Genomic DNA, 16,206 nt, shown 5'->3' on the forward strand with positions numbered 1-16,206 from the left:
CACTAGGCCAACTGCGTGCCGTTAATAATAATAGTTTTTGTTTATTCTCCAATTATTATTAAAATTTTTGTCTTATCCGACATCGACTACTATCAACCAGAGTAACAAAACACAACTTTTTTTACGCGTTGTTTATAATATTCTAGGAAGAAATTGGGCACGGCTATATATCTATGAAGTGGATAAATAGATAAATATGGAAAGGTATTGTACGCGATAAAACAATGGTACTAGATTTTACTATCTTAATTTTCAGACATTATTTAAAACAAAATAACTTTAATTTTTAATATCTATATTTAATAAAACAATTGTTAGGGACCAATATTCTAATGTACAGAAAAATATTTCATTACACAGAAAAACTTTATGATTGTTTGGAGGGAAACTATTACATAGCACTTAAAGTTCTAACGTGGTTGTGTTGCCGACCTTTGAGAGCATAAGTAAGCTCTTTTCTTCATGTCGTAACAGTTAGGAAATACATCTTATATTAATAATTATATATGAATTTCGTAACAATAAATTAAAAAACTATTTGAAGATTTTTTTTCAGTATCCACTAACCTGGGACCAGGAGCTACGGCCGGTAACGGTTCTTCATCAGCATCGTAGAAGTCGTCTTCGCCTTCAGAAGATGAATAGGACGTGTCTGGTACTAGGAGAGACATCGCTTGCCCTAAAACAATTATGCTTTAAGATCCGATCTTTAAAAACCAGTTGGTAACGTTTAGGTCTGAGCTTTCTGTACTGTTTTGTGGACATTTGCTTTTTCTAATTGGTAAGTAGATGAACAGCCTTCTGTGCCTGACACAAGCCGTCGACTTTTTATGTCTAAGACAGTGTGTTCCAACCTTTTTTGTGCCATTCCCCACCTTAGCCTATCTTATTTACCCCGATTGTGACATAAATAATTTTAATATAAAAAATTGCATTGTTCACTTAAGAAACTCTTACTCACTCTCTTGTTAAATGATAGGTATATAGGACACAGTAAGTAATTTTTCAAAGCATATAATAAAAAACTGAAATTCAAATTCTACATAATTTTAAGAAATTTTCGTATAATCCCTCCTTAACAATAAAATTGCCCCCTGTGGGGAGTGGGCTCCACGTTGGGAAACGCTAGTCTAAGGCATGCCGGTTTTCCTTCACCATACGAGCGAGTTTTAAATGCGAAAAAGGAAAGGTCCATCTGTGTACAGCCGGATTCGAACCTACGATCTCAGAGATGATGACGCCACTAGAAACTTATTAATAAAACTTTTATTCTCAACATAAACGGCTCATACAATTATAAAATTAATGTGTCATCTGACATAAAAATTTAACTTTTTAACCACCCTAAGAGGTTAAAGAAAAGGAATGGGAAGAAAGTATAGGTTACCAGCATCTTATCTTCTTCTTTAATAAGATGTTACTTATATATACTTCGTAATTTATTTCTATACTTTAATTGTATGCCATGCCTATACTTGCATTTCGACATACCTAAATACTCTCTATAATTGAGGCTGCGTACTCAAACGTACAAAGTCTACGTACAAAGACAAAATAAAAAAAAACAATTACATACGTGGCGCATCCATAGCATCCAATGGTGTGAGTGGCAGTGTTGGTGACGCTAGTTCACGACATTCCGATCCCAATTCCACGCGTGGTGATAAATCTGCCAGAACAATATACTATTTATATGTGAATGCAAGATGCATTAGGTATTTCATACGTCGGAAAAAGTATTGTGAGTTGGAGGACAAAAAGTTTTATTAATAATTGGTTATCCTGTTAATCGGAAGATTCTTGAAAGAATTTTTGGCTCTCTTTACGACGACGGTGTATGGCGTATTCGCATCAAGAGCTTTATAAAATCCTTGACGACGTCACATCCTTTTTATAAAATTTAACAGGCTTAAGTGGTTTGGACGGCCTGAACTGAACTCAGAACCTGGTGGCAAGAGAAAACCTAAGACCAATAGTGCGTTGGTGAGTTATGGACCTCAAAAGAATATGTATTCGAAATTGGCCGCAAGAAGCACAAGATGAATGGCGAAAGATACCCGCGGAGGCTCATCAGGGTCTGTACAGCCTGATGGTCTTGATGGTTAAATTTAAACACATACTCGTATTTTACTGAATAGTTTTTTTGTGAATGCTGTAATACGCTTATCAGTATGCCTTAGATAGAATAGAACCACCCTTGAAGGCCCGTGTTATAGAAAGATATGTGAAGTTACAATGTCAACTGTCTAAATCAACCTTAAATCGTTTTGACAGATTCTGTTACTAGATTAAGTACTAAGGGATTACCTTCTTTGATATGTGATTGTGAAAGGTTCGTTGGTCCTTGATACACGCCGTTTACCGGATTGACTGTGTTCTAAAATAACAAAGAAATTACTATAGTTTTAATGCAGATTTCATCTCTGTATTTTTTATGTTATGAGTCATTTTGTGTTATTTTCACAAAAATTTCCTCTTAATCACGCGTCTTTTAAAGATGGATACTTTTAAATTTTTATCCTTATAGTTTATTCGGAAAGAGAACAGCCGTGGCGGTTTATATAATTATTATTTGCATTCGTAATTTATTCCCAAAACTTTTATACTACAGTGGAAATTCTCAGTAAGTTTCTCAGCCATTCCCTTCCGCTGAACCCCTAAATACGCGATATCTCGAATCATTTAGACTTTGTAACTCGAACAAAATGTTAGTTTCCTACTAAGTATTGATAATACATATTTATACCCTATAACTCGAATTTCACAAAGGAGTCTCCGTAAGTCGAAGTAGTACAGTTTACTTCATTAATATGTAATTCGTAAAAAACTTAAGTTGAATTGTTCAAATTGGACAAATCAAAAAATACACTTAGAAATTGCGACTCTGAAAGTCGAAATTGCAGCAATTAAATTACGTATCTCGAAGTTCGAAACTCGTTAACTCAATTTTTTTTGCATTTCCCTTGACATTCGAGTTATAGAGATTCCACTGTAAGTACTTTATATTAAGTATCAAGATAACTGTCGTACTATAATGACGTAGTATTGTCAACAAAAAATACCACAACTGTTCCCTTCCAGACTCTATAATATGCACTTTCGACACATTGCTCGCAACTGATAAATCGCTATAAATATTACTATGATAATAATGCTAAATTGTGCTTTACGGTTTCAATTAATAAGTTAAAAAATATTTAAGATCTAAATACCTTTATATTAAAGCCAATAGTAAAGAAGCTCAGCGTCATGAAGGTTACACGAAAAGAAACGCTTCGTATTCTGCGCAGATTAAACATTGTGAGTTTGTAGAGTCAGTAAAAGTTATCCGAAATTCTACAGCATCTAATAAGCGCGCATTTGGCTAACAAAAATCATTTCACCCGCGGGTTTACCTCTTCCCGCTCGAGTGGCTAGTGAAACAAACGTATGCCTGAAGTTCTCGTGAGATGGGACGGACGATACAGTGTTTCGCGGAACAAAAATGAAGTAAACGCCAAATGCTTTTTATTTAAATGACTCGTAAATAATACAATCTATATATATAAAAGAAAGTCGTGTTTGTTACAACACTTATAACTCGAGAACGGCTGGACCGATTGCCATGGTTTTTGATTTGTTGGATTTGTTTCCGTCCCAAATAGCAGAATAAGCAATAAAATATCGGATAAGTTATCGAATAACAATAAATAAATTAATTAATTTTACGAATGCAAAAACCATATGGTGCCATCTGTTGACAAAACTACGCATCATTTTACGTCGAATTCGTGTCAGTTCAAGAAATTCCGATCTTGAGGTGAATGAGGAGATGCATAACCATGCTTTAATCCTGATCAAAAGATGTTGGATATCAGAAAGTGCTTAACATGCAGTATCGCCATATTGACGCTAGAGAGAAGATGATTAATGTGTAAAAAATTTCTGTATTTGCAAAAGAGTTGTATTAATGTAATACTTAACATTAATGAAATCCTAAAATAAGTTAAATTAAAGTAACAACGATATTATAAGGTTGTAGGGCGGAACGAAGTTAGCCAGGTCAGCTAGTATTTAATAAAATCGCTAGTTACAGCTCTCGGCCAAACTAATGTGCTGTATTTAAAATTTAAATTATGATTAAATAATAACGTATTTAAGTCAAAAGTTGGAGGTGACTGTTTTTTTTGTATCGAAGAATTTATATTGTATTCTGCTTTTAATTAGAGTAAACCAAATGAAAATATAGTGAAGGATCAATGCATATTTCTTGTTTTTAATTCAAACATCACATACTTAGATAAAAGCTACGATGAGATGATATTTAATATCTTAATTAATTCTTTTATCACACGATTGATTTTTTTCTTACATTATTTAAAGCATCCCGTTGACCGATTTTCACTACAGATTCGAAACGAAAATTATTCTTCTTGTGCAACATTTTAATTATAAATTTGTAAGTGTTATGTAGAAATTATTATCAAGTGCCTAAAATCATTAATATATCAAATGAAAGACACTAGACCACTACACAGGGAATCCTAGTGTAGGAGCTGGTGTACTTTATCTTTTAACTAAACACCCGTTTTTATTATGTTTAATAAAGTTTATTATTTCTTAGTTGATAATCAGACTAGGACTTAACGTAAAAAACTTTGAATTGAAACCGTAAACAGCAACTTTGTATGAAAGATTAAAATTAAACAGGATTAAGAAATAACTTTTATAATTAAATAGAAACCAATTACCTTAGCAATTTGTAATAGTACTATGGAATGTTTGATATTATCCAACATAGCCTGCAACAAATAAAATAATGATTACATAGATGGCACCACTTATTAAACATTGGCGCTACTCAATGATCTGGGCCAAATTTCTCGTATGTTTTTTTCTAATAGGCAAGCCTTCAGTGCCTGACACATAGCCTCGACTTCTAGGTATAAGGCACGCCGGTTTTCTCACGATATTATCCTTTACCGTACAAGCAAGTGTGATATACACACATAGACAGAAAACAAATTTATTTAGCATTCTTAACAAAATATATTTAATTTATATATAAATTTAATATAACAACCGTGCTAGACAGAATGCAGAAGAACAAAGAAGTGCTTATGACGGTTAAGAAAAGGAAACTTAAGTATTTCGGACACGTTATACGTAACTCCAAAAAATACGAGCTCCTTCAACTAATCATACAAGGCAAAGTGGCTGGTAGAAGGAGACCTCGCCGCAGACGCATGTCTTGGTTGAAAAACCTAAGAAAATGGTTTGGTTAAAGCACCAAGTCATTGTTTAGAAGCGCGGCATCTAAAATTAAACTAGCCATGATGATCGCCAACCTTCGTGGCACAATAAGAAGAAATAAATTTAATAAATTTAATAAATTAATAGTTAATATTAAAACATAACTTACGTTAGAGTGGTCCAATACAACTTGGCCTCTGCTCTTTTCGTGAGGGTCCGTGATTTCTGATACTTTTAAATTTAACTTCTGTAAACGAAAAAAGTTTTTGTAGTGTAAATATAAATATTATTTTTCATTTCATTTCTCACAAAATATACAGAAATGAATAATATATAAACCATTTTTTAACTGTTAACAAAAATAATCTAAAAATGTTTATACCGGTTGTTCTATCAGTTTTACCAAGCTTAGCAATACACATACAATTGTAAATTCAAAAAGTTTCCGTACTACTTAATTTCATTTTGCTCGTAAGTGCTATATGACTTTGACTTTCAAAAGTGCCTTTTAAATTGTAATAAGTAAATAGTTTGACTCTTTTTTGCCTGCGAAAGTTGTTTGCGATACCAAAGACCAGTCTGTTGTAGTCCCTGGTAACAAAGACATTGTGCATACTGAATGCTGTCTCCGACACTATAGACATCTTTATATGTTCGCAGAGTGAGATCACAGTAGCGATATTGTGTTTTTTATAGAAGATATATTATATGTTTCATTTTTTTTCGACAATATCGTATTGGCTTAGTACTGTAAGGATAGTGTTTGTATTTTTATGAATAATTAAATATATTTCGCCTCAGTATGCCTTAATACTTACATTAACAAGCTCGATCATAATCTGTAGGTACGCGTCCGCTTCAGATATACGTCGTTCCAAATCGCCATGTCGATGCGCGGGCGCAGGAACGCAACGCGACCATCGCTCGCGTCGACCGTGACGGGCTATCGTGTCTTCCAACGCACGAACCCAGCGTTCGCGTTCGGAGCCATCACGGGCCTGTAACGTAAAATGTCAATTATATTATAAATTTATTAAAGCTGAATGATTTTGGTCGCCTCTTTGACTTCCATGTTTTTATTTCATTAGAAATGATAATAATATCTATTTTATAATGCTGAACCATTTGGTGGTACGAGACTATCTCAGGAAGTGCTGTAAATTCCATTTATCAATTTCATCATCGGACGTCGAGGTAGAATACGAAATACCACCTGTATCACCTCGACGTCCGTCGTTCCACAACTGAGCGTTTTTAAGGCAATTTTAGCGCGCGCCACCACTACGTGGAACCAGCTGCCCACTGAAGTATTTCCGAACAAATTCGACTTTGGGTCCTTCAAGAAAAGTGCGTACAAATACTTAAAGGCCGGCAACGCACTAGCGGCCTTCTGGCAATGTAAGTCCATTGGTACTTAACATTAAATGAGACTCCTGCCCGTTTGCCTCCTGATATATAAAAAAGGCCAAAATAACATGCCACAAACCAAGTTGGTGCTTGGGGCAGGGGGGGTTGGACAGGCGGTGCTTGTTATATTTGCAAATTTTTACCTACACGGTGTAGTGTGTTTTTATCTATCTCGTGAGTTAAATAAATTTTATAGTGTCATATTTAAAACATATGAAATTCAACGAAAGTTCTATTTCTCGTTCCAAGCCGACGCATCATTTGAAGTGCTGTAGAGTTAGATTTGGAATATAATCATTTAATACTTGTGCAATGTAAAAAAGACAAACCAATTTTGGTAATAGTACATATTTGTTATGTACCCGTAACAATAATGTATCGAATCCGCGACATATCAATAAATAAACAGCCATTATGATAAAATGTACTTAACAAAGCAAACAAAAATATAAGCCACACAACGCTATCTAATTAATATCAGCTGCTGCAGTGAACAACAAATATTACACAGAGTACTTAGGAAATAACTGAGAAAGATTTACAGCTTTTATCTAAGTCACTAAATACAAAGTTATTTTTACGCCAATAAACAAATCTATATATATATAATGAAAATGGTCTTCGTTTGAGGCTCAATCACGCCTAAACCACTGATCGTATCGACACTACCACCATTCGATGCGAAATTTTCCTAGATGGTTTATGGCTATTTATTTATTAAATTCCAACGTTCCTTCATTTTTTTATTGCTGTTTTACTTTTATGAAAATTTATCCATACGGACTTCACCGCGGAAACATTCGGGGAGGCTTCCTAGAACCTCTAAACGTCAACATCTGTTAAAAACTCGATTTTCGAAATATTTCAATTTTCTTAGCGGGAAGTTAAAAAGAAGAATAATAAAAATATGAAAAAAAAAATAAAATAATGAAACATAAAATTTATTTTAATTCGTCCAGCAAAGCGGGCGCGAAACGGCTAGTATTTACATACAATTAAATACTTTTTTATTCAATGGCCGGTCCAATAACATAAAAATAACAATAAAAACATTAAAATGTTTTTATACTGGATTAAAAATTCTTTATAAAATATAAAGAATTAAAATTGAACAATACTTAGGGTAGTATAACTTATACACTTATAAAAACATATAATACACTATTTATTCCACTGAGGAACTCCGACACCGCACTTGAGGCGTACGGGTCAAAATCAACAGTTTAATTGTTAAAATTACTCGTCGCTCTTACCATAAAGCTATTCCCTCTGTAATTGATGTTGACTTTAGGTGTATACATAGGTGTATATTTTTAGCATCCTTATTATACACATGGAGACACACCTTACTTAGGTCAGTCCTCTTTACCTGTAGCTAAATTCATTAATTCGGGTAATTATTCGATAGCAGGTTTAGTAAAGGACCAACTCTTTGGCCAGATCATTTAGCATCGTATTATACACATTTTACTTAGTAAGTAACTCAGGACAGTCAACTTCACCTTTAGGTAAATTCATTAATTCGGCTAATTATTCGATAGCAGGTTTAGTAAAGGACCAACTCTTCGGCCAGATCATTTAGCATCGTATTATACACATTTTACTTAGTAAGTAACTCAGGACAGTCAACTTCACCTTTAGGTAAATTCATTAATTCGGCTAATTATTCGATAGCAGGTTTAGTAAAGGACCAACTCTTCGGCCAGATCATTTAGCATCGTATTATACACATTTTACTTAGTAAGTAACTCAGGACAGTCAACTTCACCTTTAGGTAAATTCATTAATTCGGCTAATTATTCGATAGCAGGTTTAGTAAAGGACCAACTCTTCGGCCAGATCATTTAGCATCGTATTATACACATTTTACTTAGTAAGTAACTCAGGACAGTCAACTTCACCTTTAGGTAAATTCATTAATTCGGCTCATTATTCGATAGCAGGTTTAGTAAAGGACCAACTTTTCGGCCAGATCATTTAGCATCGTATTATACACATTTTACTTAGTAAGTAACTCAGGACAGTCAACTTCACCTTTAGGTAAATTCATTAATTCGGCTAATTATTCGATAGCAGGTTTAGTAAAGGACCAACTCTTCGGCCAGATCATTTAGCATCGTATTATACACATTTTACTTAGTAAGTAACTCAGGACAGTCAACTTCACCTTTAGGTAAATTCATGAATTCGGGTAATTATTCGATAGCAGGTTTAGTAAAGGACCAACTCTTCGGCCAGATCATTTAGCGTCGTATTATACACATTTTACTTAGTAAGTAACTCAGGACAGTCAACTTCACCTTTAGGTAAATTCATGAATTCGGGTAATTATTCGATAGCAGGTTTAGTAAAGGACCAACTCTTCGGCCAGATCATTTAGCGTCGTATTATACACATTTTACTTAGTAAGTAACTCAGGACAGTCAACTTCACCTTTAGGTAAATTCATTAATTCGGCTAATTATTCGATAGCAGGTTTAGTAAAGGACCAACTCTTCGGCCAGATCATTTAGCATCGTATTATACACATTTTACTTAGTAAGTAACTCAGGACAGTCAACTTCACCTTTAGGTAAATTCATGAATTCGGGTAATTATTCGATAGCAGGTTTAGTAAAGGACCAACTCTTCGGCCAGATCATTTAGCGTCGTATTATACACATTTTACTTAGTAAGTAACTCAGGACAGTCAACTTCACCTTTAGGTAAATTCATTAATTCGGCTAATTATTCGATAGCAGGTTTAGTAAAGGACCAACTTTTCGGCCAGATCATTTAGCATCGTATTATACACATTTTACTTAGTAAGTAACTCAGGACAGTCAACTTCACCTTAAGGTAAATTCATTAATTCGGCTAATTATTCGATAGCAGGTTTAGTAAAGGACCAACTCTTCGGCCAGATCATTTAGCATCGTATTATACACATTTTACTTAGTAAGTAACTCAGGACAGTCAACTTCACCTTTAGGTAAATTCATGAATTCGGGTAATTATTCGATAGCAGGTTTAGTAAAGGACCAACTCTTCGGCCAGATCATTTAGCGTCGTATTATACACATTTTACTTAGTAAGTAACTCAGGACAGTCAACTTCACCTTTAGGTAAATTCATTAATTCGGCTAATTATTCGATAGCAGGTTTAGTAAAGGACCAACTCTTCGGCCTGATCATTTAGCATCGTATTATACACATTTTACTTAGTAAGTAACTCAGGACAGTCAACTTCACCTTTAGGTAAATTCATTAATTCGGCTAATTATTCGATAGCAGGTTTAGTAAAGGAGCAACTCTTCGGCCAGATCATTGAGCATCGTATTATACACATTTTATTTAGTAAGTAACTCAGGACAGTCAACTTCACCTTTAGGTAAATTCATTAATTCGCCTAATCATTCGATAGCAGGTTTAGTAAAGGACCAACTCTTCGGCCAGATCATTTAGCATCGTATTATACACATTTTACTTAGTAAGTAACTCAGGACAGTCAACTTCACCTTTAGGTAAATTCATTATTTCTGCTAATCATTCGATAGCAGGTTTAGAAAACGGCCAGATCATTTAGTCAGGTCAGATAAATGAATGGTGTTTATATATTTGAAGCAAAACCAGTCACTTCAATGATCTTCGAAATCATTAATTTTCTAATATTATGTTTTGGTGACGTATAATATCAGCAAAGTAATGATGACACTTAGGTTAAAAGCTTTGGGTGGACGTGAAGCTTATTAATCATACGCAAATAAACATACATTGAACATCAATAAATATACAGTCCTTGTCATATAGATGAGGCGAAGCAAAAACAAAGGAAGATCAAACTAGTTTTTTTCGCGACTGGCAACTCTGGTAGTAGGTTGTAAGAAAACAACCTCTACATTTAATTTTAAAAAATAATAATTTTAAGGCTTTAAATTTAGTTAAATTAGGGTAATTTAGTTAAAAATAAGATTTGTGTATAATATAAAGTGATTATACAGTGTTTTTTGTCGCGAGAACTTGGCAAAACAGGGATCTAAAACTGGCTGTCAACTTAACGCCTTAACGGTAACGTAGTTTAAAATATCGTCAAACCTGGGGAGTATTTTGTTCTATTTAAGTTATATTTACTGACTACATACGATCATAAAATACTGCTCAGTTTTTGGAGCTACGTCCATCACACATTGGCACGGTTTATGTCTCATTTTGCTTGACAACTAGTGGAAGCAAAATCGACGACGAAAACATTCGCCCAGACAATAATTAATACTACATAATTTACTTGACAAAATAAGAACATTTTGTGTATTTAGGTTTCATTATATGTTAATAGGTAATAAATAGTACAACCACCACCACTCACACATAACAGTTATATATACATACCTTTTTCGCTTGTTCATTGCATACAGTCCCTATTATACAATATGATGACTCGCAGAGGCTTGGCTTTGCAAGAAGAATCTAAACTTAAATTAGCACTGACTGAATTGCAGTCTTGCAGGGATTTATGTACCCAGTTAACAAGTGAAAGAGAAGAAAATGAAAAAGAATTCTTAAGTGTGCTGGAAGGCAACCGAAAGCTCAAAAATGAAATGTCCTTGCTATTTCAAGAAAATAATTCACTTAAAGATCAGTGTGTTATGCTTCAGCAGGAATTAAATAAACTTGATAGTTATGGTAATGAGTATGAAGTTGCTTTGCAGCGCATAAGAAGTCTTGAAAAACAGCTATTGGAGGCTCAACAATATATTAATAACCTGGAGGCAGTCTCACAAAGTGTAAAAGATACACACACAAACATTTTATACAATACATTAATCCATGATTCAGGTTCTACACCAACTCATCATGTAAAAAGTTTAGGTAAAAACAAAATAAGAAAATATATTAAAATTAATAAATACATTAAAAAGACACAGAAGCTAGTAAAACAATATAGAAATGTAAACAGTGTGGATTTAAAAGTTCAAAACACAAAACTTCAAAATGAACTTGACTTGCATTTAATTGAAACTGAAAATGCTAAATTAAAATATGAATCTGACACATTAGATTTAAAAACAGAAATTTTAAAATTACAAGAACTTACAAACAGTCTCACTTCTAAATTTGAAGAATCACAATGTATGGTAGAAAAATATTCTTCTGCAATGGAAGATCTGCTTCAAATTTCTAATTACACCGCAGAATGTTATGAGCAATTACAGAATAAAACTTATGGTTGCAATTATAAAAGCCTCCAATTACCACAGACATCACAACACACTCACAGCCTCACCTACACCACAACCAACACTCAGTTAAAGGAAAAAATTAAGGCAAAAGAAAGGAATTTAATGTATTCCGATGAAATGGGTAAGGACATGGGTACTATTGTACAATTAAATGACGGCCAAACATTTATAAATAGCTGCTATCCCAATGCCACATTTAAAAACATTGTGAAAAATCATATAATCAAAAACAATGATAAATGTAATAATTTAATAATTTTTATAGGGAACAGGGGAAATGTAAATAAACATGATCTTTTAGTATTATATGAAAAACTTTGTTGTTTAGACTCTAAGAGGATTGTTATGTTTACATTTCCCTATAGCCAAAGCTTTCCTAAGGAAGAAAATGACACAAGATATATTCTTAATCAAACATTGCATACATTGGCAATGTATAATGATAAATTTTGTGTCATAGATACCAATAGGTATACAAAAAAGTTTTTTATTACAAAGGGTAGATATTATTACCTACCTGCTTTCTTAAAAAGACAGATAGCTGTTTCGCTATCATATTTTATAGAGATGACAGCCAAGAATTTGGCTAGACCCCTTGCTTCTATTGAGCAAGCATTAGATTATAAGACCTTGGAAGAAATTCCAAATAATATTTATTTAAATTAGATAATAGGACAACAGAGCACCACTCTTGCAATAATAAGGTAAGTATATTATGTGATAAAATTCATTCCCAAAATATTATTGTGGTTCATCAAAATATACAGGGGATGAAAAATAAAGAATTAGAAATTGAACTATTCTTGAATAGTCAAAAAATAGACTTTTTGTGCATAACAGAGCACTGGCTAAAAAAATATGAAGTTTTGTTTAATTTTTGTAACCACAGGGTTGGTAGTGTGTTTTGCAGAGAAAATGCAATTCATGGTGGCTCATTAATCCTAATAAGTAAAAAACTTAAATGCAAAGAAAGAAAGGATATTATCAGCCTCTCTGTAGAACTAACTATTGAAATCTCCTGTGTGGAACTGGAGCAATTCATTGTTGTATGTCTATATTGTCCTCCATCAGCTGTCTATAATAATGTTGAAAATGTATTAGAGGAGATATTGTGTAAATTAGTAAAGTGTAATAAAGGGCTAATTGTGTGTGGGGACTTTAATGTCAATTTACTTTGTCATTCTAATTCAAGTGTACGCATACTTAGTCTTTTTCGTTCATACAATTTAATAAATCAATTTCATTCACCCACAAGAATAACAGCTAGCACCGCAACTTGTATAGATAACATATATAGTGACATAGCCCCTTTGAATGTTTGTATTTTCAATAGATTTAAATCTGATCACACTGGTCAATGGTTTGAATTCCAATTAAGGAAACAAAAAACATGTAAAAAGAAGAAAATTGTGATAACTCCTATGACAAATGACCGTTTGGACAGATTTAGAGAAGCATTGGTCTATAGAATGCCATTTCTGTGTGGCAACTCATCCCCTAATAATTTATACAATACTTTTTTTGGATCATTTATTGATGAATTCAAGAAAGTATTTACTCAAAAGACTTTATTGGTCTCTGAGAAAACAAGTTTCTGTGACTGGGCAAATGAGGAGTTACACAGGAAAAGGTTAAAATTATATGAAATCTATGACGAAATGCAATATAACACTAGTGTGGAATTTAGGGAACATGTTAGGTTGTATTCAAATAATTTCAAAAAAGATTGCAAAACTGCAAAGTCTCAATATTTAAGTTCAAAAATAAAAAATAGCATGGATAAAGTAAAAGCTACCTGGAAAATAATAAATGAAGAATCAGGTAAAACGTCTGACAAACGAACTGATTATATGTTAAAAGTTAAAGGGAAGTTAATAAAATCTGACCCAGAGGTAGCTTCTTCTTTTGAAGAGTTCTTTACAAATGTACCACTAAATACGACCAAGTCCCTAGATTCTTCACCTGCTGCTGCGATCTCATTGCTAGAAAAATGTGTACCTGAATGTAATATTAAATTTCAGTTTAAACATATAACTTGTAATGATATCGTTAAAACTTTTAAGCTTATTAATTTAAAAAAAGTAAAGATATATGGGGTATGTCAACAGTCATTTTAAATTCCGTTATTAATGTAATAAGCTCTGAATTGTCTATAATTTTTAACAGCTGTATAGATTGTGGAGTCTTTCCGGACGAAATGAAATTAAGTAAGATTACACCGTTGTTCAAGGCAGGTAGTGAGTCTGATCCGTCAAACTTCAGACCTGTTTCCGTGCTCCCTGCGTTGAGCAAAGTTTTTGAAAAGATAATGCTAGACCAGCTTTCTTTACATTTTAATAAAAATAAACTCTTACATAATAAACAGTATGGTTTCACTAAGGGTCGCTCCACAATCGATGCCGGTGTGAAGTTGATTTCGGACATATTTAACGCCTGGGAAGAATCATATGATGGAGTCGGCGTCTTTTGTGACCTGTCAAAGGCCTTTGACTGTGTTCATCCTGATATACTCGTTGGAAAGCTTCAACACTATGGCGTTGATGGCAAAGCTTCCAGCCTGATGAATTCATATTTAAAGGGAAGGATCCAAAGAGTTCATGTCAATGGAGTCACCTCTCCGGGTTCGCAGGTATCAATGGGCGTCCCCCAAGGATCGATTCTCGGGCCTTTCTTATTTCTGATTTACATAAATGACCTCCCATTCTTTGTCAACGAAGTTCATGAGATGGTATTGTTTGCTGATGACACTTCACTTCTATTTAAAGTGAATAGGAATAACGTATTATTGGACGATGTAAACAATTCTATCTCTCGTATAGTTAACTGGTTTAATGTAAATAACTTATTGCTTAATGAGAATAAAACAAAATGTATTAGATTTACAACTACTAGCGTAAAGCGAGATATTGGTAACCTGAAAATTAAGGACAGTGAACTAAACTTTGTTGACAAAACTGTTTTTCTAGGCATAACAATAGATAGTAAACTCCAATGGGGCCCACACATAGAGACTCTTTCGAATAGGCTGAGCTCTGCAGCATATGCAGTAAAGAAAATCCGACAGTTTACTGATGAGGACACGGCTAAAATTGTGTATCATAGCTACTTTCATAGCGTTATGTCGTACGGCATTTTATTGTGGGGTGCTGCTGCAGAGGTTCAATCCATATTTGTGCTGCAGAAGCGGGCTGTTCGGGGTATTTGTTGTGTTTCTCCGAGGGAGTCGGTACGGAATAAGTTTAAGGAATTAAATATTATGACACTATCTGGTCAATATATTCTTGAAGCCTTGTTGTATGTCCAAAAAAATATAAACGATTTTAAAACAAATGGTGACTTTCACCAGTATAATACGCGAAATAGAACTAATTTGAGTGTACGACCAACCAGGCTCCAAAAGATAAATCACTCCTTATATGGAAATTGTATTCGTTTTTACAACAAACTCCCAAGCGCAATTAGAGAATTATCACTAAATAAATTCAAAGTCCTCGTTAAACGAAAATTAATCAACAAAGCTTTTTATAAATTTGAGGACTACTTAAATGATCCTAATCCTTGGGATTGAATTGCTCCAGTTCAAACAATTTGTATGACAATACTTGGCGATTAAAAAGAGTGGCGGAAAGTTTCTTGCCAGTTCTTCTTACCCGCTCTACGCCCTTGACTTGCGAACTGGTAGTAAATGTAAATTTACGATTAATTTAACTTGACTATTCAAAAGTGTACTTAGTTACCTACTTGAATAAAGATATTTTGAGTTTGAGTTTGAGTTTCAACACTCGTAATAAATAACGAACCTTAGATGCCTATTCACAATTTTTTTTAACCCAACTCTATCTATCTCTTATCAGCACCGTATAATCACAATTTGAGAAAACGTGACGAAAGAATACACTACTTAAAAGAGAGTACAATACAGTTTTTTAGGTGTAAGGGAGTACTGGATTTAGTAAAGTAGTATCAGGAATATTAAAAAAATTCTTTAATTTCCTATCCGTTGAAATGAGATCGGATGATCAAAGAGATCGAAATCTCGGAAGCAGGCTTCATTCGAGCGGAAAAAGTCGCAGAACCTCGACGGAAATAAAGCCTTATGACATTTTTATCTAGAGATCGAATGCAGTATTATGAAAGATATTGCTAACGAAGTTTTCTACATAATTCAGTTTAATACTCCACACGATTTCAAAATCACCCATGGAATTAAATATAAGAATGTCATAGAGATGATTGCTTTATAGCTATGTGATATTGTCTTTTGCAAATACTTATAGTTGTGCTGAATGATACATAATAATAATAATATAATCTTAACTGCGTCCCCGTGATGTTTTTAATTTAAAAA

The 16,206-nt window shown here is 33.6% G+C and overlaps 1 protein-coding gene across 1 annotated transcript in view; it reads right to left on the reverse strand.

The window, feature by feature from the left end:
• LOC125048474 (oxysterol-binding protein-related protein 9) overlaps positions 1-16,206 on the reverse strand; it is a 64,920-nt gene that overhangs the window by 34,741 nt on the left and 13,973 nt on the right. The window contains exons 3-8 of the mRNA XM_047647139.1: positions 6,051-6,230; positions 5,402-5,479; positions 4,731-4,781; positions 2,308-2,377; positions 1,577-1,669; positions 568-679 (exon numbers count right to left, since the gene is read on the reverse strand). Coding sequence (XP_047503095.1) covers positions 568-679; positions 1,577-1,669; positions 2,308-2,377; positions 4,731-4,781; positions 5,402-5,479; positions 6,051-6,230 — 584 coding nt within the window. The remainder of the gene's footprint in view (positions 1-567; positions 680-1,576; positions 1,670-2,307; positions 2,378-4,730; positions 4,782-5,401; positions 5,480-6,050; positions 6,231-16,206) is intronic.

This window comes from Pieris napi, chromosome 1 (assembly GCF_905475465.1).
Source record: "Pieris napi chromosome 1, ilPieNapi1.2, whole genome shotgun sequence".
In the NCBI taxonomy this organism is placed as follows: domain Eukaryota; kingdom Metazoa; phylum Arthropoda; class Insecta; order Lepidoptera; family Pieridae; genus Pieris; species Pieris napi.